At 42.7% G+C, this 21,328-nt stretch overlaps 2 protein-coding genes across 2 annotated transcripts; both read right to left on the reverse strand.

The window, feature by feature from the left end:
- Positions 1 to 2,258: 2,258 nt before the first annotated feature.
- LOC127131313 (uncharacterized) lies at positions 2,259 to 4,052 on the reverse strand. Its single transcript, XM_051060237.1, has 2 exons — positions 2,640 to 4,052; positions 2,259 to 2,459 (listed from the first exon to the last, which is right to left on the reverse strand). The coding sequence occupies exons 1-2, from the start codon at positions 4,050 to 4,052 to the stop codon at positions 2,259 to 2,261; spliced, it is 1,614 nt and encodes a 537-aa protein (XP_050916194.1).
- Positions 4,053 to 19,759: 15,707 nt separating this feature from the next.
- On the reverse strand, positions 19,760 to 20,764 carry LOC127131314 (uncharacterized). The gene has a single exon (XM_051060238.1). The coding sequence runs from the start codon at positions 20,762 to 20,764 to the stop codon at positions 19,760 to 19,762; it is 1,005 nt and encodes a 334-aa protein (XP_050916195.1).
- Positions 20,765 to 21,328: the final 564 nt, after the last annotated feature.

Genomic DNA, 21,328 nt, shown 5'->3' on the forward strand with positions numbered 1-21,328 from the left:
GATGGAAATTCTTGGGAGACATCAACACTGCCCCAATTCCATGGCCTATTGCATTTGAGGCACCGTCGAACATGAGAGTCCATCCTGCTTTTGGCTCAAGATTCTCCTCTTGTTCGCAGTCTTCAGCATCCTTGACAACCATGATGTCCTCATCTGGGAAGTCAAACTTCAAAGGTTGGTAATCCTCCAATGGTTGGTGGGCAAGATGGTCTGCCAGTACGCTTCCTTTGATTGCCTTTTGTGCAACATATTGAATATCGTACTCTGATAACAACATCTGCCATCGAGCAATCCTACCGGTAAGAGCTGGTTTCTCGAATATGTACTTGATGGGATCCATTTTAGATACCAACCAAGTCGTGTGAGTCAGCATGTACTGTCTGAGACGTTTAGTGGCCCATGCGAGTGCACAACAAGTCTTCTCGAGTAAGGAATATCTGGTGTCGCAATCATTAAACTTCTTACTCAGATAATATATGGCATGCTCTTTTCTACCAGTCTCATCTTGTTGTCCCAATACACAACCCATGGACTCGTCGAGCACTGTTAAGTACATGATGAGGGGTCTCCCTTCTGCAGGGGGCATCAGAATCGGCGGCTTTTGTAAGTATTCCTTGATTTTATCGAAGGCTATTTGGCAGTCATCATTCCACTCCACGCCTTGATTCTTCCTCAGAAGCTTGAATATTGGTTTACATGTGGCAGTAAGATGAGAGATAAACCGAGCGATGTAATTCAGTCTTCCCAAGAAACTACGAACTTCCTTCTCAGTCCTTGGTGCAGGCATGTTCTGAATGGCTCGAACCTTGTCAGGATCTACCTCGATTCCCTTTTGGCTTGCAATAAAGCCTAAAAGCTTCCCAGATCGAACCCCAAATGTGCATTTGTTAGGATTAAGTCTCAACCTAAACTTCCTCAAACGAGCAAACAGTTTCTCCAAATTAGTGATATGTTCCTCTTCTGTCTGGGATTTGGCAATCATGTCTTCAACATACACCTCGATCTCTTTATGAATCATGTCATGAAAGAGAGTCACCATAGCGCGTTGATATGTTGCCCCAGCGTTCTTTAGTCCAAACGACATTACCTTGTAACAAAAGGTGCCCTAAGGGGTAATGAACGTAGTCTTCTCCATGTCCTCGGGATCCATTTTAATTTGGTTGTATCCAGAGAAGCCATCCATAAAGGAAAATACAGAGAACTGGGCTGTGTTATCTACCAATACGTCGATGTGAGGTAATGGGAAATCGTCTTTGGGACTAGCTCTATTTAAGTCTCGGTAATCTACGCACATGCGGACCTTCCCATCTTTCTTTGGTACCGGTACAATGTTGGCAACCCATTGTGGGTACTTAGCGACTTCCAGGAAACCAGCGTCAAACTGCTTTCTCACCTCTTCTCTGATCTTGAGAGCCATATCCGGTCGAGTTCTTCTTAGCTTCTGTTTGACGGCATAGCATTCTTCTTTAAGGGGAAGCTTGTGGGTCACTATATTAGTGTCTAATCCGGGCATATCTTGGTATGACCATGCAAACACATCAGCATATTCGTGGAGGAGCTCTACCAATCTAGTCTTCACTGCATCTTGAAGTGCGGTGCCTACCCTTACTTCTCTTTTATCTTCTTCTGATCCTAGGTTGATAACTTCGACGTCCTCCTGGTGTGGTTGAATGACCTTCTCCTCTTGTCTGAGTAATCTGGCCAACTCTTCAGGGAGTTCGCAATCTTCCCCCATTTCATCTTCAGCTTGGTAGATTGGACAATCAAAGTCATGCCAGACCCTAGCAGTGTCATTATCAATGGTCTCGGTGGTGTCTCTGCATGTTATGATTTATGCAGTTTATTTAGAAAGTGCGTGCATTAAAATTGATGTCATTTTTGTAACAGAAAAACGAAAGGAAAGGAACAAAAAATTGAATGCAAATCTCCATTTATTATTGATATAAAAACTCTTAAAAAAAGATAAAGGAAGCCCTACAACACGCCACTGTGCCTTGGGCAGAGCACAGGGTTTTGTCTAAAATAATAAAATTACTTTTGAAAAAATTGAGGGACTTCCACAGCCTTCCAGTTTGTCAGCTCTTCATTAGGCACGACCTGTCGTATCCAACTAGACACCCCCTCCTTGTGATCTTCAACATTGATCATTGCCACCTGGTTGCCAAAAATGTGGCCAGCGCTGGTGAACGTTTCCTCTACAGGAGGGATATGCTCCTTATCATGTTGGTTACCGGCTTCAATTGACGATGGGTCATACCCTAACCCAAACTGTCTCGCTTCTGGTTCACTTCCACCACTTTGCCCCAGTCTTGAGCACTTTCGCTTTCCATCACAGCCTTAGCTCCTTGCCACGAGGCCATGGACGGTCCTGACTTCGGAGTCTCCAATGTCTGTTGGACAGCCATCATATTTACCACTTCCAAGGACTGGAATGGTGTCTTGGTTATCTCGCCATCCACCTCGATATATCGGAAAGATGTTAAGTGGCTAACCAAGATATCCTCCTCCCCTCCAATCACAATCATCTTGTCATTGGTAATGAATTTTAGCTTTTGGTGTAAAGTGGAGGTGACGGCACCTGCAGAGTGGATCCATGGTCTTCCAAGTAGGCAACTATAACCGGGATGTATGTCCATAACCTGGAATGTGATATTGAAGAAAGTTGGGCCTATTTTGATTGGTAGGTCAACCTCTCCTATCACTGCTCGTCTTGAGCCATCGAATGCTTTTACAATTAGGGTACTGGGCTTCATATTCATCCCCTCCATCGGCAGCTTTATCAAAGTGGTTTTTGGCATGACATTCAATGAGGAACCCGTGTCTACTAATACCCTTGATAGTATAGTGTCTATGCATTTCAAGGAGATATGTAGGGCCTTGTTATGGTTCTTTCCCTCAACTGGCAGTTCATCATCGTTAAACCCCAAAAAATTTCCAGTGGTTACACACGCTATCACATCATCAAACTGTTCTATCGTTATGTCTTTCGTGATATGTGCTACGCTTAACACTTTCAATAAAGAATTCCTGTGTGCTTCTGAGTTGAGCAACAGAGATAACATGGAGATTTTTGAAGGTGTTTGATTCAGTTGGTCCACCACTTTATAATCACTTTTCTTGATTATCCTTAGAAATTCCTCAACCTCCTCACGAGTGACCGCAGCTTTAGGCGACAAATGCATTTCTTGCATTTCTCGACTAGGGACAGGGATTTGGACAGGAGTAGCAACTTCTTTCCCTTTGGCTTTTGTAGAAGCATCAACAGCCCTTGGCGCGAACACTCGGCCACTGCGCATCATTCCGGCTGGCCCCACAATTGAGGTAACGTTTGGTTCATTGATTACTACGGGTCGGTCTTCCTGCCCTTGCTTAAAAGCTCTGGGATGATATATCCACGGTACCGCCTTCTCATCCTTATACGCGAACGGTGCTGGAAACTCTATCACCAATGGGTTTATAGGGATTTCCACATTAACCTCATCATAAGGGATGGCCACATTAACCTCATCAAAAGGGATGTCCACGTTAACCTCATCAAAAGGGATGTCCACGTTAACCTCATCATAGAGGATGTCCACCATGACGGCTATCTCCTCCTCTCCCTTGTTCTTAACACGGCGATTTATCTGTAATTCGCCTCGATCCAGCATTTGTTGTATAAAATTCCTCAACCCTTTATCATTCTCATCATTGACTAGCTCCTCTGGGACTAGACCACTTTTTAGCAGTTGTGCCCCTATCATGGTGATAGGAGTTTGAATCTCTTCAACCTTAAGAATCAGTTCTCCCTGATCACTCTCCTCAATGGCACTGACGGAAGCATCTCCATGTGTTGGCATGCGATTAGTGTTCACGTTCGGGCGTCTTGGAGTGAAAGTAACAACTTTTGCTTCAATCAGGTCTTGTACCCTATTTTGGAATGCAAAACAATTCTCCAGAGTATGGCCGGGCGCTCCCATGTGAAATTCACAATGGGCGTTAGCATCATATCCTGGTGGATATGGAAAAACAGCCGGTTTCAGCTCCCTCAATGTCAGAAGGCCCTCTGTCATACGGTGAACTGACTTTTTGTGTTTTTTTTAATCGCAATGTCGCGGTTAGCAAGAGTCGCCACCGACTTTTCTTTTATCCAATAAGGAAAGGTGGAAAAGAACAGGAAAGACCTTAATTTAGATTCTTAGGTTCGGGAGGTACATTATACAAAGGGAAGGTGTTAGCACCCTTTGTATCCATGGTTATCCATGGGCTCTTAATTGCTCAATCATTTATGTTTTTCTAGTTTGAAAAAGTGTTTGAGAAATGTGTAGGAAATGTTTTGAAAATGGGGAATTTAACTTTGTAATGATTCTCGTATGAATGTATACAAAGTGGTTATCTCGTTTAGTTTTGAAAGTCGTTTAGAAAAATATAACTCGGCAATGATTCTAGTGCGAATGTATGCCAAGTGGCGATTTTCTAAAAAGGATGTTTTGAAATGTGTGAGGTGTGAAAAGTATTTTAGGTTATGAATGAGCAATTAAGGGTTATACCTGTCCGAGGTCTTTCCGGGCATTTCCTATCCTTATGAGGGTAAAACTGTCCTTACTATTGAGAAGTAAGTAGTTTTATCCTTTGGATGTAGAAGGGTCATCGTAGGGTCATCGATTGGTCATCGAAGGCAACAGTTGTGAGGATACCTTAGCATTCGAAGGGACTATCATCATTTAACCGTAGGCTGCACCGAAGGGTCATCGAGGGACAAAGGCAACATTCGAGGGACTATGATGATTTAACCGAAGGGTCTTTGCTAAGTGCATCCCCACATTCGCGGGACATGACCATAATACCGTAATCGTAGGGTAACAAAGAGAGGTATGAGATCATTTATTTAAAGGCTGTATTTTAAAGTCAATTAGGTGATTAGGATGAATCTCCACATTAAAATCAATACATTAAAATTAATACATTAAAATTAATTAAGCAATTTAGGGTGGATCTTCATAAGGGTATCCCACAAATAAAGTGGAAGGCCTAAACATCACTCTTTTCCTGGGATATGTGAACCTTTACACAATTCAGCAAACGGGTTAGAATACCAGTCAGGGTGCAATCGAGGATTACACCGCAAAAGAAAACACAGCAGCATGAATGTCAGGCAAAACAGTGCATAATTAACATAGAATAGATCAGGTTACGCATAGGACATAACAAATATCAACGGCTGTCCCGTTCGCCTCTGCCTCGCCTAGTGAGGGCCTAGCGAATGCTCGCTACATGCTCGCTTAGCGATGTGCTAGCGAGCGGCTGCGGGTTTTGAATTTCAGAACAGTATGATCTCAGCATGCTGCATGCCTTATTGCATTCAATTACAGGAATAATATGGTCAAACACTCAGGATATTCAGGCGTACTGGAATTCACATGCAAAGTCTAATTACATATCCAAAAATTCAATCATAATGGATTATGTATTTAGAGATTTACAAATTGGAAGCATAAAACAATAATGATACACAAACCTGTTTGCAATGGAGTGGTACTGCTGAATTGGCAAGTCACTTTTGGTATCGGGTTGAGTTGGGCGGCGGTAACTTCGGTGCGGATGAGCGCCCGTCAGGGTTTCTTCACTCCGACTTCTCTGGGCTACTCTCCGGGGTTGCTATGCCAGGGTTTCCGGCCGTCTCCGTCCCGGTTTTTCGTTTTCGTCCCCTCCCTTTCGTGACTGAAGGCTTGGCTATTTATAGTGCTCTTGTTATGACCTAATGGGCTCAGAATGAAGCCCGAAATTTTCTGTTGTCTGTCAGCTTCGCTAGGCGAGCATGTAGCGAACGTTCGCTAGGCGAGCGTGTAGCGAACGTGTAGCGAACGTTCGCTAGGCGAGCGTGTAGCGAACAAGCCAGTTTGGGCCATTTTCTGGATTGGGCCATTCGTGAGCTGGGCCTTTGTTCCTTTAAGATCAGTGTCATAAAAATGAGTTGGAATGCCCTGAAAAATGTCTTAAAATATTAATGGGCAAATTTTGGGGTATGACAGCTGCCCCTGTTCAATATTCTTGAACCGAGAGAGTTAGGATGGCAGGTATGCCGTTCGTGGTCTGGAGGTGAAAGATTATTGAACACTAGAATGCCCCGAAAATTTGCGCTTGTCAACCAGGAGCTAGTCTTGATGGAGATGGGCTTAAAGATGCCATCCAGGGAATTTGATGATGAGAACTTCAGAGTGCGTCGTACATTAGACGATATCTGAGGACATGGATGTCGTACCGGGTCATACGCTAGCCCGTATAGTGAGTTATCCATTATGCTGTCGACTTCGTTGGGGAGTCAGAGTGTGTTATACGCTGCTGGGGATAAGGGATCAGAATGGATCATACGCTAGACCGCATCCGAATACCAGAGTGAGTTGTTCATTGGGCGGATGACTTTGCTGAGGATGAAAAATCAGAATGGATCGTACGCTAGATCGTCTCTGAGTTGCAGAACGAAACCTCCATTAAGCGGGTGATTTCACTGGGGATAGAAGATCAGACCGGATCGTATGCTAGATTGTATCTGAGTTGAAGATCCAAATGGGTCTTATGCTAGACCGTATTGGAGTTGCAGGATGAGTCGTCCGTTAGGCTGTGTCTGATGAGGAAAGGGGGTAGTCGTGCGCTAGACTACACTTCAGAAATGTACCGTACACTAGGTAGCATCTGAGGAGATGAAGATCTAACTGGGTCGTACATTAAACCGTATCTTGAGCAGAATGAGCCGTCCATTAGGCTGAATCTGATTATAAAAGGGGGTAGTCATATGCTAGACTACACTTCAGAAATATACCGTACACTAGGTAGCATCTGAGCAGATGAAGGTTTAACTGGGTCGTACATTAAACCGTATCTGAGCAGAATGAGCCGTCCATTAGGCTGAATCTGCTTATAAAAGGGGGTAGTCATATGCTAGACTACAATTCAGAAATATACCGTACACTAGGTAGCCTCTGAGCAGATGAAGGTCTAACTGGGTCGTATATTAAACCGTATCTGTCACTAGGTAGCATCTGAGCAGATGAAGGTCTAACTGGGTCGTACATTAAACCGCATCTGAGCAGAATGAGCCGTCCATTAGGCTGAATCTGCTTATAAAAGGGGTAGTCGTACACTAGACTACAATTCAGAAATGTACCTGTCACTAGGTAGCATCTGAGCAGATGAAGGTCTAACTTGGTCGTACATTAGACTGTATCTGAGCAGAATGAGCCGTCCATTAGGCTGAATCTGCTTATAAAAGGGGTAGTCGTACACTAGACTACAATTCAGAAATGTACCTGTCACTAGGTAGCATCTGAGCAGATGAAGGTCTAACTTGGTTGTACATTAGACTGTATCTGAGCAGAGTGAGCCGTCCATTAGGCTGAATCTGCTTATAAAAGGGGTAGTCGTACACTAGACTACAATTCAGAAATGTACCTGTCACTAGGTAGCATCTGAGTAGCAGAAGGTCTAACTTGGTCGTACATTAGACTGTATTTGAGCAGCATCTGATGACTTGAAGGTCTAACTTGGTCGTACATTAGACTGTATTTGAGCAGCATCTGATGACTTGAAGGTCTAACTTGGTCGTACATTAGACTGTATTTGAGTGGCATCTGATGACTTGAAGGTCTAACTTGGTCGTACATTAGACTGTATTTGAGCAGAATCTGAGGACTTGAAGGTCTAACTTGGTCGTACATTAGACTGTCACTGAGCAGAATCTGAGGACTCGAAGGTCTAACTTGGTCGTACATTAGACTGTCACTGAGCAGAATCTGAGGACTCGAAGGTCTAACTTGGTCGTACATTAGACTGTCACTGAGCAGAATCTGAGGACTTGAAGGTCTAACTTGGTCGTACATTAGACTGTCACTGAGCAGAATCTGAGGACTCGAAGGTCTAACTTGGTCGTACATTAGACTGTCACTGAGCAGAATCTGAGGACTTGAAGGTCTAATTTGGTCGTACATTAGACTGTATTTGAGTGGTTGAAGGTCAGAATGGATCGTACGCTAGATCGTATCTGAGTTGTTGAAGGTCAGAATGGATCGTACGCTAGATCGTATCTGAGTTGAAGGAGTCATATGTTGAGCTGAATCAGAATGAACCGTACGCTAGGCTATATCTGCTAGTATTTGTATATGTTGTATTTGCAATGAATGTCTGGGATGTACTTATAGATGCCTTCGTTAGGAAGATGTCAGAATGAATGTTGACACGGAGTATATCTGAAAGATGTATCTGAAGAAGAAAGTAGTCGTACGCTAGACTGCACCTCGGAATATACCGTACGCTAGGCAGTATCTGAGGGATATAGTTGAATCTTGAATGTAATTGATAAAGATGTTCGTCTGAATGGACCTTTGTTTTGACTGTATCAAGAGGATAATTAACCTGAAAAATAAAGTTAGCTTCATGCCATGTCATGATGCATGAGATGCAAATGTTGTATGCATGCGTTTGCTGTGAAATGATGTAATGAGTGAATTATGCGTCTGGAATAAATGAGAGCATTGTATACATGTATATGTTATGAAATGATGTAATGTATATGATGCGGAACGAAAATTGTATGTAGGTATGTGATGTGAAATGATGTAATGAATGCACTATGTGTCTGAAACGTTCTTCCAGGGGACTCTACTGGGGAAATAAATCTCAGTCTTCTGGTCGGAGATATTTGTATTGATGACCCTTCCTTAGCTAGGGGTATTTGACCTTTATCTGGTGGCAGAGATATTCAACAGAGCCTGGCTGGGGGTAGAAGAGATGACCAGTCTAGTGATGCCAAGTTCTTCTGGGGAATAACTGGCGTTGCCGGGGAATCAAATTAGCAACGGATTCATTGGGAAGCGTGATTAGACCTTCTCCTCGATCCTGAAGTCGTGTAGTAATTGCTATTATTATTCTAGGCATGCCTTTTTGGTAAACATTGATCATATTCAAATGCATAAATCAATTCAAAGTAAATCAATGGACGTTTACGCAAACAAAACAGAAAAGTAAAAACAAAAGCATCTTTTTGGAAATGAAATTGTATTGATTTTGAAAGAGGGCCTGTAAACAGGCAATTTGTGTACAAGGAGACAGAACCCTAGTAAGAGGAAATCGTCAAAAAAAACAAAGAGAAAGCTATGCAGAAAAAGTCCTATTGATTTTAATTCCACTACTGTCATTATGTCTTCAAGCGTCTCATCTCCTGTTGTCGGATAGAAGTGATTGGCTTGTTCAGTCCTTGGAACTTGGTTGAAGCTGACTGAGAACGGGACATAGTCTTAGCTTTAATCCCTAATTTTTGCCTGGACCGCCTTTTCGGGTTTTCAGTTCACCAGGATACCCTTTTTTGCCCAAGTCGCCTTTCCAGGTTTTCGACTTGCCGGGTGTACATTTGTATATGTTTATCCCTAATTTTTGCCCGAACCCTTTTGGTTCGCCGGGATGCCCTTACTTTTGCCTAGATACGTCGACTTAGCGGGTCTCTTTTATGCGTAGTATTTTTTTAACTATGTCAGCGTTCACAGGATGCGGGAACTCTTCGCCATCCATTGTAGCAAGCATCATGGCTCCACCAGAGAATACCTTCTTAACTACAAATGGCCCTTTGTATGTGGGAGTCCATTTGCCTCTGGGATCGCCTTGTGGTAGAATGATACGCTTTATTACCAAGTCGTCAATTTGATACACCTGTCTCTTGACCTTTTTGTTAAATGCCTGGATCATGCGCTTCTGATATATTTGCCTATGACAAACAGCCGCGAGTCTCTTCAATCAAATTTATCTGATCGACTCTTTCATGATTCTTAGAGAGGGAATCTGAACTTCCACTGGTAAGATGGCTTCCATTCCATAGACTAAAGAGAACGGAGTTGCCCCTGTCGAAGTGCGCACTGAAGTGCGATAACCGTGGAGAGCGAATGGTAACATCTCATGCCAGTCTTTGTACGTTACTGTCATCTTTTGTATGATCTTCTTGATACTCTTATTAGCAGCCTCCACGGCGCCGTTCATCTTTGGCCGGTACGGAAGAGTTATGGTGTTTTATTTTGAACTGCGTGCAGAGTTCAGTAATCATCTTGTTGTTCAAATTAGTACCCTTGTTAGTGATAATTCTTTCAGGAGACAGCAGGTTTCTTAAATAGATATTTGATAGAATCCATCTTAGAAGTCAATAAAGTGGTATGATTCAACAGATACTGTCTTAGTCGGCGAGCAGCCCAAGCCAAAGCACAGCAAGCTTTCTCGAGCTGTGAGTATCTTGTTTCACAGTCGGTACCTTTTGCTAAGGCAGTATATGGCATGCTCTTTTCGACCAGACTCGTCATGTTGCCCCAACACACACCTCATTAAATTTTCTAACACGGTCAAATACATGATTAGAGGTCTTCCTTCAACTGGTAGCATCAGAATTGGAGGTTCTTGGAGATATTTCCTGATTTTGTTATTCATCATTCTATACCATCTCTTGATTTTTCCTTTTTAGTAATTCGAAGATGGGTTTGCAGGTAGCAGTCAAGTGTGGAATGAATCGGGCAATGTAATTCAAGTGCCCCAAGAAACCTCTGACTTCTTTCTTGTTTATTTCAGTACCCAGATTTACAATTTCAATTGATTCCTCATGCGGCTGTATAGTCTTTTCTTCTTGCAGTAGTCGGGCAAGTTCTCCAAGGACTTCACAATCTTCCTCGCTTCCATCCTCGGCTTGGTAGATCGGATTTTCAAAGTCATAATGAACAGTAGCAGAGTCATTACCAACAAGATCTAGAGTGGATATGGATCGGTAAATTGTTACGTGAGTGTGTGCAAGAAACATAGCTTGTTTGAAAAATGACAGGAAAGATAAAGAGCGCAATATTTGAATGCAAAAAGTCCATTAATTTATTGAATATGAATATGCTTATGACAAACCCTTAAAATTAGCTATTATGCCCCGGGTATAGACACAATGCTTTTGACATACTAAAATAGCAATATCAATTACTCCCGACTAAAGGAAATCGGGATAGTGTCTTCAGCCTTCCAATTATTGAGTCCGTCACCAATTGTTGGGTAGACCCAGCTATCCAGGTCGCAATCGCTGTCAGCATCCTCTATAGCATTAAGAGTTTTGTCATGATCAGGCAGAGGAGCAGTGATGACCTTAGGAGTCTCAGGCGGATCCAATTCAAATTCTCCGGCGTCGATCATATCCTGAATTTTATTCTTCAACGACCAACAATCGTTTGTATTATGCCCGGGGCTATCGGAGTGATACGCACACCTGGCGTCGGGATTATAACTAGGAGAAGTAGTGTTGGGTTTTGCAGGAGGATCTCTGAGGGTAATTAAATTTGCTTTTAGCATACCCTGCAGTGCTTGTGCTAAAGTCATATTGATCTTCGTAAACTGCCTTCTTCCTGGGTTAATGTGCCTCACAAATTTCTTTTCTTTTTTCTTCTCGAGCAAGAGAGCCTTCAGTTCTTCCTGCCCCTTGGATAAGTTCAAGATCATCTCCTGGAGTTGAGCATTCTGAGCATGGAGATCTTTGACAGTTTGTTCGAGGTCCATTTTTCTGTTTGCATGAAAACCGTGAGAATATTGATCCCTTTAGAACACCTGTTATGCAATGTTATGCTATGCAATGTATGAAATGTTTTCAAGGACTTTTGGAATTTAACTTTGCATAAACTACCAAAAAAAGGAAACTTTTTTTTTTCTTTTTTTTTTTTTTTTTTTTTTTTTTTACAAAATAGAGCAAAGTTAAATCCCTAAGTCCTCGAAACGGTTAGTTCAATGCCATGATGTTATGATGATGTTATGATGTTAAGTAAATAACAAGCACAAGCAAGTCACACAACCATCATTCCTAAGTTTTAAGGCTTGCATGAGTTCCATAGGTAAGTACCCTCCCCACTGAAGTTTGGTTGGTTCAACCTGTCCTAGAATAGTAACCGGGTTCTAGAAGGATCTCAGATCATCGACCTTTCTTTAAGTCCACTTCAGTGCAACGCCAAGTGGTTGACCAAAGCTTCCCTAAAGTCCAATCTCAAAGAGTGTAGTATCGAGTCTCAACCAACCCCAGTCGGAACCGAAGTCAGTTATCTCACTACTTTCTAATGGCTAGGATGAGTCAATTAGGGTTCTAAAGGTCTGGTTAATGCTTTGATGACACCACGCGAATGCCAAATTTTTCCTCAAGTAAACATGAGGAACATCAGGACATCCAAAGTGTCACATTAACCGTAGCCATCATTTTAACCATTCCAGTATACGCCGGATAGTCGCGATGATCTATTGCTACTTACCTAAGGTACACTAGATCCGGGTGTAGGATCTTTCACTCAAGCATAAAATACCCTTAAAAGAAGGAACAGTTTAAAACATAAATGATTTTTAAGGTGACCTCTCTTTGTAATTCCCCAGCAGAGTCGCCAGTTCTGTCATACGGTGAACTGACTTTTTGTGTTTTTTTTAATCGCAATGTCGCGGTTAGCAAGAGTCGCCACCGACTTTTCTTTTATCCAATAAGGAAAGGTGGAAAAGAACAGGAAAGACCTTAATTTAGATTCTTAGGTTCGGGAGGTACATTATACAAAGGGAAGGTGTTAGCACCCTTTGTATCCATGGTTATCCATGGGCTCTTAATTGCTCAATCATTTATGTTTTTCTAGTTTGAAAAAGTGTTTGAGAAATGTGTAGGAAATGTTTTGAAAATGGGGAATTTAACTTTGTAATGATTCTCGTATGAATGTATACAAAGTGGTTATCTCGTTTAGTTTTGAAAGTCGTTTAGAAAAATATAACTCGGCAATGATTCTAGTGCGAATGTATGCCAAGTGGTGATTTTCTAAAAATGATGTTTTGAAATGTGTGAGGTGTGAAAAGTATTTTAGGTTATGAATGAGCAATTAAGGGTTATACCTGTTCGAGGTCTTTCCGGGCATTTCCTATCCTTATGAGGGTAAAACTGTCCTTACTATTGAGAAGTAAGTAGTTTTATCCTTTGGATGTAGAAGGGTCATCGTAGGGTCATCGATTGGTCATCGAAGGCAACAGTTGTGAGGATACCTTAGCATTCGAAGGGACTATCATCATTTAACCGTAGGCTGCACCGAAGGGTCATCGAGGGACAAAGGCAACATTCGAGGGACTATGATGATTTAACCGAAGGGTCTTTGCTAAGTGCATCCCCACATTCGCGGGACATGACCATAATACCGTAATCGTAGGGTAACAAAGAGAGGTATGAGATCATTTATTTAAAGGCTGTATTTTAAAGTCAATTAGGTGATTAGGATGAATCTCCACATTAAAATCAATACATTAAAATTAATACATTAAAATTAATTAAGCAATTTAGGGTGGATCTTCATAAGGGTATCCCACAAATAAAGTGGAAGGCCTAAACAACACTCTTTTCCTGGGATATGTGAACCTTTACACAATTCAGCAAACGGGTTAGAATACCAGTCAGGGTGCAATCGAGGATTACACCGCAAAAGAAAACACAGCAGCATGAATGTCAGGCAAAACAGTGCATAATTAACATAGAATAGATCAGGTTACGCATAGGACATAACAAATATCAACGGCTGTCCCGTTCGCCTCTGCCTCGCCTAGCGAGGGCCTAGCGAATGCTCGCTACATGCTCGCTTAGCGATGTGCTAGCGAGCGGCTGCGGGTTTTGAATTTCAGAACAGTATGATCTCAGCATGCTGTATGCCTTATTGCATTCAATTACAGGAATAATATGGTCAAACACTCAGGATATTCAGGCGTACTGGAATTCACATGCAAAGTCTAATTACATATCCAAAAATTCAATCATGATGCATTATGTATTTAGAGATTTACAAATTGGAAGCATAAAACAATAATGATACACAAACCTGTTTGCAATGGAGTGGTACTGCTGAATTGGCAAGTCACTTTTGGTATCGGGTTGAGTTGGGCGGCGGTAACTTCGATGCGGATGAGCGGCTGTCAGGGTTTCTTCACTCCGACTTCTCTGGGCTACTCTCCGGGGTTGCTATGCCAGGGTTTCCGGCCGTCTCCGTCCCGGTTTTTCGTTTTCGCCCCCTCCCTTTCGTGACTGAAGGCTTGGCTATTTATAGTGCTCTTGTTATGACCTAATGGGCTCAGAATGAAGCCCGAAATTTTCTGTTGTCTGTCAGCTTCGCTAGGCGAGCGTGTAGCGAACGTTCGCTAGGCGAGCGTGTAGCGAACGTTCGCTAGGCGAGCGTGTAGCGAACGTTCGCTAGGCGAGCGTGTAGCGAACGTTCGCTAGGCGAGCGTGTAGCGAACAGGCCAGTTTGGGCCATTTTCTGGATTGGGCCATTCATGAGCTGGGCCTTTGTTCCTTTAAGATCAGTGTCATAAAAATGAGTTGGAATGCCCTGAAAAATGTCTTAAAATATTAATGGGCAAATTTTGGGGTATGACAGCTGCCCCTGTTCAATATTCTTGAACCGAGAGAGTTAGGATGGCAGGTATGCCGTTCGTGGTCTGGAGGTGAAAGATTATTGAACACTAGAATGCCCCGAAAATTTGCGCTTGTCAACCAGGAGCTAGTCTTGATGGAGATGGGCTTAAAGATGCCATCCAGGGAATTTGATGATGAGAACTTCAGAGTGCGTCGTACATTAGACGATATCTGAGGACATGGATGTCGTACCGGGTCATACGCTAGCCCGTATAGTGAGTTATCCATTATGCTGTCGACTTTGTTGGGGAGTCAGAGTGTGTTATACGCTGCTGGGGATAAGGGATCAGAATGGATCATACGCTAGACCGCATCCGAATACCAGAGTGAGTTGTTCATTGGGCGGATGACTTTGCTGAGGATGAAAAATCAGAATGGATCGTACGCTAGATCGTCTCTGAGTTGCAGAACGAAACCTCCATTAAGCGGGTGATTTCACTGGGGATAGAAGATCAGACCGGATCGTATGCTAGATTGTATCTGAGTTGAAGATCCAAATGGGTCTTATGCTAGACCGTATTGGAGTTGCAGGATGAGTCGTCCGTTAGGCTGTGTCTGATGAGGAAAGGGGGTAGTCGTGCGCTAGACTACACTTCAGAAATGTACCGTACACTAGGTAGCATCTGAGGAGATGAAGGTCTAACTGGGTCGTACATTAAACCGTATCTTGAGCAAAATGAGCCGTCCATTAGGCTGAATCTGATTATAAAAGGGGGTAGTCATATGCTAGACTACACTTCAGAAATATACCGTACACTAGGTAGCATCTGAGCAGATGAAGGTCTAACTGGGTCGTACATTAAACCGTATCTGAGCAGAATGAGCCGTCCATTAGGCTGAATCTGCTTATAAAAGGGGGTAGTCATATGCTAGACTACAATTCAGAAATATACCGTACACTAGGTAGCCTCTGAGCAGACGAAGGTCTAACTGGGTCGTACATTAAACCGTATCTGAGGTAGCATCTGAGCAGATGAAGGTCTAACTGGGTCGTACATTAAACCGTATCTGTCACTAGGTAGCATCTGAGCAGATGAAGGTCTAACTGGGTCGTACATTAAACCGCATCTGAGCAGAATGAGCCGTCCATTAGGCTGAATCTGCTTATAAAAGGGGTAGTCGTACACTAGACTACAATTCAGAAATGTACCTGTCACTAGGTAGCATCTGAGCAGATGAAGGTCTAACTTGGTGGTACATTAGACTGTATCTGAGCAGAATGAGCCGTCCATTAGGCTGAATCTGCTTATAAAAGGGGTAGTCGTACACTAGACTACAATTCAGAAATGTACCTGTCACTAGGTAGCATCTGAGCAGATGAAGGTCTAACTTGGTCGTACATTAGACTGTATCTGAGCAGAGTGAGCCGTCCATTAGGCTGAATCTGCTTATAAAAGGGGTAGTCGTACACTAGACTACAATTCAGAAATGTACCTGTCACTAGGTAGCATCTGAGTAGCAGAAGGTCTAACTTGGTCGTACATTAGACTGTATTTGAGCAGCATCTGATGACTTGAAGGTCTAACTTGGTCGTACATTAGACTGTATTTGAGCAGCATCTGATGACTTGAAGGTCTAACTTGGTCGTACATTAGACTGTATTTGAGTGGCATCTGATGACTTGAAGGTCTAACTTGGTCGTACATTAGACTGTATTTGAGCAGAATCTGAGGACTTGAAGGTCTAACTTGGTCGTACATTAGACTGTCACTGAGCAGAATCTGAGGACTCGAAGGTCTAACTTGGTCGTACATTAGACTGTCACTGAGCAGAATCTGAGGACTCGAAGGTCTAACTTGGTCGTACATTAGACTGTCACTGAGCAGAATCTGAGGACTTGAAGGTCTAACTTGGTCGTACATTAGACTGTCACTGAGCAGAATCTGAGGACTCGAAGGTCTAACTTGGTCGTACATTAGACTGTCACTGAGCAGAATCTGAGGACTTGAAGGTCTAATTTGGTCGTACATTAGACTGTATTTGAGTGGTTGAAGGTCAGAATGGATCGTACGCTAGATCGTATCTGAGTTGTTGAAGGTCAGAATGGATCGTACGCTAGATCGTATCTGAGTTGAAGGAGTCATATGTTGAGCTGAATCAGAATGAACCGTACGCTAGGCTATATCTGCTAGTATTTGTATATGTTGTATTTGCAATGAATGTCTGGGATGGACTTATAGATGCCTTCGTTAGGAAGATGTCAGAATGAATGTTGACACGGAGTATATCTGAAAGATGTATCTGAAGAAGAAAGTAGTCGTACGCTAGACTGCACCTCGGAATATACCGTACGCTAGGCAGTATCTGAGGGATATAGTTGAATCTTGAATGTAATTGATAAAGATGTTCGTCTGAATGGACCTTTGTTTTGACTGTATCAAGAGGATAATTAACCTGAAAAATAAAGTTAGCTTCATGCCATGTCATGATGCATGAGATGCAAATGTTGTATGCATGCGTTTGCTGTGAAATGATGTAATGAGTGAATTATGCGTCTGGAATAAATGAGAGCATTGTATACATGTATATGTTATGAAATGATGTAATGTATATGATGCGGAACGAAAATTGTATGTAGGTATGTGATGTGAAATGATGTAATGAATGCACTATGTGTCTGAAACGTTCTTCCAGGGGACTCTACTGGGGAAATAAATCTCAGTCTTCTGGTCGGAGATATTTGTATTGATGACCCTTCCTTAGCTAGGGGTATTTGACCTTTATCTGGTGGCAGAGATATTCAACAGAGCCTGGCTGGGGGTAGAAGAGATGACCAGTCTAGTGATGCCTTGGCTTGAATTGTCTTGGTGGTGCTGTATTCTGTTGTTGACGAGGTTGTTGATGATGTGGTTGATACATTGGTTGTTGTTGTATGGGTTGTTGATAGGGTATGGGTACCACGACAGCGACTTGGCCATATGAAGCCTGTTGCTTCCCCTTGTAGCCTCTAGATACATCGTTCGTTTCACCCTCTCTTTTCTTCTGAAAGCCTCCAGAATACTTTTTCGGTGCGCTAGAGGTTGCCACGGCTCCTGAAATCTTTCCATCTCTCAAACCCTTTTCTATGCGGTCTCCGATTGTGACCAGATGTGCAAAATCGGATGCTGCGCTGCTCACTAATCTATCAAAAATGGGTCCTTCAACGTGTCCACAAATATTCCAGTCATTTCCTTTTCAGACAATGGTGGCTCTACCTGAGCAGCCAACTCTCTCCATCGCTGGGCGTATTCTTTAAAGGACTCCTTTTCTTTCATTGCCATCCCTTGCAACTGCATTCGGTCGGGTGCCATATCCAAATTATATTTGTACTGACGGAGAAATGCGTCAGCCAAATCTTCCCAGCTTTGAATCCGCCCTTGCTCTAAGCTCATGTACCATCTTAGAGACGCTCCACTCAAACTATCTTAGAAACAGTGTATGAGCAGTTTGTCGTTTTTGGTATGAGCAGCCATTTTCCTGAAATACATCACTAGGTGACTTCTTGGGCAAGTCTGGCCTTTGTATTTCTCGAAATCAGGAGTTTTAAATTTAGCCGGAATGACCAAATTTGATACCAAGCGCATGTTCATGGCAGAGGCACCGAAGATATTATTCCCTTCGATAGCTTTGATCTTCTTTTCCAAGGCACGAAGCCTATCTGCAGCAGGGTCAGGAAGTATCTTTGGCTTCGGATGATCAGGCACATAGAAAGCTTCGTATGGGTCATCTCCCATTTCGGACCCATAATGAGCAGGCGCCTCAGAAGGCTCTACACGATCCCCTTCTCCTTTGCTTCCTACTGGTATATGAACCAGACTCTTCTTGGCGTGGACGAAGCTCTCATCTTGGTGGACCAAACTTGATGGGTTATCATTCCTTCTAGCCTCATCTTCTGCATCCGCAACCCTCTCTCTCTGGGCGATGGCGAGCATTGTTTCCAGCAGTTGATCCATCTTCTCTTGGATCGTATTGATGTCTGACCTCATGGTAGCTTGGTTAGCCTCCACTTGCTCTAACGTCATCTTGTATTTGCTTCGCGTCTCGTACCGGTGTTGATTAGTCAGTGTTACTGGATAGAGGGCAAAAGGTTGGGTAAGTTTTTTTTTGTTTTTTTTTGTTTTTATGAAGCGTGATGCATGAGGATGCGAATGTTATGCATATTTTATTTTCAGGGAATTTTCATCACGGTTGTAGTTATATTAAGCATTCGAAGAAAACATAAAGTCAGGAAATAAAAATGAGGATCATCCTCCTCCATTCAAATGTTTAAAGTACGGAGTACAAAGGCATAACCGCCCAAATCGATACAGCTCAAATACTAAACTGAATATAAGAAAAATAAAAGAATCACACAGCAGTCTTTCGAGTTATGAGTTCTTCTAATTCAAGCTTGAACCTCTTCACCATCCCCTCACACATCATAACAAAATGGATTACAGCGGGATGCGTGTCATGTTGGTCCAATCCTTCCACTGCCTCTCTCAACCTCCAAGGCATTTCTTGGGTCGTCCAGTTGCAGAATTGTACCAAACCGTTGAGCTTTGCACGGTACCCATCTTTGTCTGCTTGCAAGAAATTGATAGTTCTCCTAAAGGTATCGTAATCCTCAATGACTTGCTCTCTTTCCCTTAGCCATATCACACTGTCTTGATGGAATGTCTCGAATCTATCTTTCCAATGTTGAGCAACTTCTCTTGCATCTTTTGCTTCTTGACATTTCTCAGCTCAAGTTGTAGGTGTGACTCGAGAAGCTTCAAGGGCTCTTTCTTTAAGTCGGCACTCGTGCTCGGCTTGGGTCTCAGCATTATGGAGGGAGATAGTGAGATCTTGTATTTTAGCCTCCAATATCTCTCTAACTTCTTTTTTCTCTTCTGTAGCTCGTAGCCACCATCGCCTATTCTTCTGGCATTCTTTCTCAACTTGTCTCAACTGCTCTTTAATGGTTTCTAGGCAGTGATCAGCTTGTTCCATGCCTACCTTCACTTTCTTTCTCTTATGTTCTTTCTTGTTGACCTTTTCCTCAGTCGCTTCAAGCTGGGCCTTCTTCCTCTCTAGTTCCCACTTTATTTCATTTCTTTCATTTGAAACTTGCTGGAAGCTGGTCTGTAGCTCTTCATTTTCTCGTCCAAGTCTTGCTATAGTAGCCCTCAATGCTTCCACTTCTTCCATGGAGACAGGGATGGGTTCTAGTGATGGAGGTTGAGTTGGAGGGTCGAGGATGAATGGCAACTTGATCTCTTGACTTCTTCTGGTGACCCATTGATGATAGGGTTCTCTATCCCCTATGACACCCTTTCCTTTGTCTTGTCCTCTGAAGCGAACTTTTTCTCAGGCTCGGATAACCCTTTTCAGCATAACAAGATCCTCCATATCATGGAACACAAAACCTTCTAACAACTGGTCGTCCGGCTTATAGGTGATAGGATAACCCAACTGCCTCATCGCTAAAATAGGATCGTAGTTAATGCATCCTTTTGACCCTATCAATGGTACATTCGGAAATTCTCCACAACCAGTAATTGTATCTCCCACATTCAGGCCATGAGGATACCAAATAATGGTATTTTCAGTGAGTCCTACTAGCTTTTGAGACCACTCATATCCATTCATACTTTCAATTGTATCAACCTCTTTGAACACATGAGAGACAAGCCATTGGTAAAGGAGTGGTATGCAACATAACATCAGTCCTCCCTCCTTCTCAAAGCATAAGTGCAAGGTGTGATAAACATCTGCTAGGAGTGCGGGTACTGAATCTTCATTCTTAACCTTGACGGCCCAAAACACGCTAATAGCTGCTACATCAATTAACTTCTCCATGTTAGGAAATAACAACAACCCAAAAATAAGTAAAGCCATAATAGTATCATGGGCTTCCCACTTCTGGGCTTTAGCAAAGCTTTGAGCAGTTTTCTCCAGGTACTCTTGTGGAATTCCTTGCACCTTCCCCCAAATTTTGATGTTAGGGGTTAGATCTTTGACTGGGATGTCTAGTACTTCTGCCAACTCTTCGGGTTTAGGGATTTGACCTAGCCCCCTGTATGGTCCCTTCTTCTGCTTAGGAGAGTCCAATATTCTTCCGAATTCTTCCAAAGTCGGGGCCAACTGGAAATCTCTAAAGCGGAAACTTCTGAGTGGTGGATCATAAAACTGGGCTAGTGCGGTAATAGCATCCTTTTGTACTGGTACAGACAACAAGTGTAGAATCTTCCCGTATTTGAGTGTGAATGCGTCTCGACGGATATTAGTCAACCCATCTCTGAATGCAATGAACTTCTTCACACACGGTACCTTAGCTTTGATTTGGAATGTTTTTTTCTTTCCTGTCTCCATTCGTTCTTGAATGCTTAATTTACTGAAAATTTTGAAATTCCCTGAAAATAAAAAGTGTGTAAATGATTTTGCTATGCTCATAATGAATGCAACATGATGTTTATGCAACGACAGGGATCCAGGTTTCACACATATCACAAGTTTCAACTTAACAGCGGTTCTATGTCCTTTACCCCACACATCAAGGATTGCTACTAAGGTTATTCATTTTCATGATAAGAACTTAGAGTCATGGACCAAGTTCAGTCTTCCATCGCAATAATGGGCTAGCCACATTGAAATGGAAGTTCTGAATCGGTCTACTCTAAGTGGGATCCTCGTATTGTTCGAACAGGGTGTACACCCTTCGGTTCAATACTACACGATCGCCAATCATGAAGACGGACTTCAGTTTAAGATGAGGTTCCCAGAGTCACGGACCATGTTCAACGTTTCCTCGCAATAATGGGCTAGCCATATTATGATGGAAAATCTGAACAGATCTACTCTAGGTGGAGTTCTCGTATTGTCCCAATGAGGTGTACACCCCCCGGTTCAATACTACACAACTCCGGGTTCTAAGTT

The sequence above is a fragment of the Lathyrus oleraceus genome, chromosome 3 (genome assembly GCF_024323335.1).
Source record: "Lathyrus oleraceus cultivar Zhongwan6 chromosome 3, CAAS_Psat_ZW6_1.0, whole genome shotgun sequence".
NCBI lineage: Eukaryota > Viridiplantae > Streptophyta > Magnoliopsida > Fabales > Fabaceae > Lathyrus > Lathyrus oleraceus.

Coding starts and splice junctions, on each gene's coding strand:
- LOC127131313 (XM_051060237.1), bottom strand. CDS start 4,052: ATGACAGAGGGCCTTCTGACATTGAGGGAGCTGAAACCGGCTGTTTTT. Junction 2,460..2,639: donor TCTTCAATATCACATTCCAG/GTTATGGACATA, acceptor CGATATATCGAG/GTGGATGGCGAGATAACCAA.
- LOC127131314 (XM_051060238.1), bottom strand. CDS start 20,764: ATGGAGACAGGAAAGAAAAAAACATTCCAAATCAAAGCTAAGGTACCG.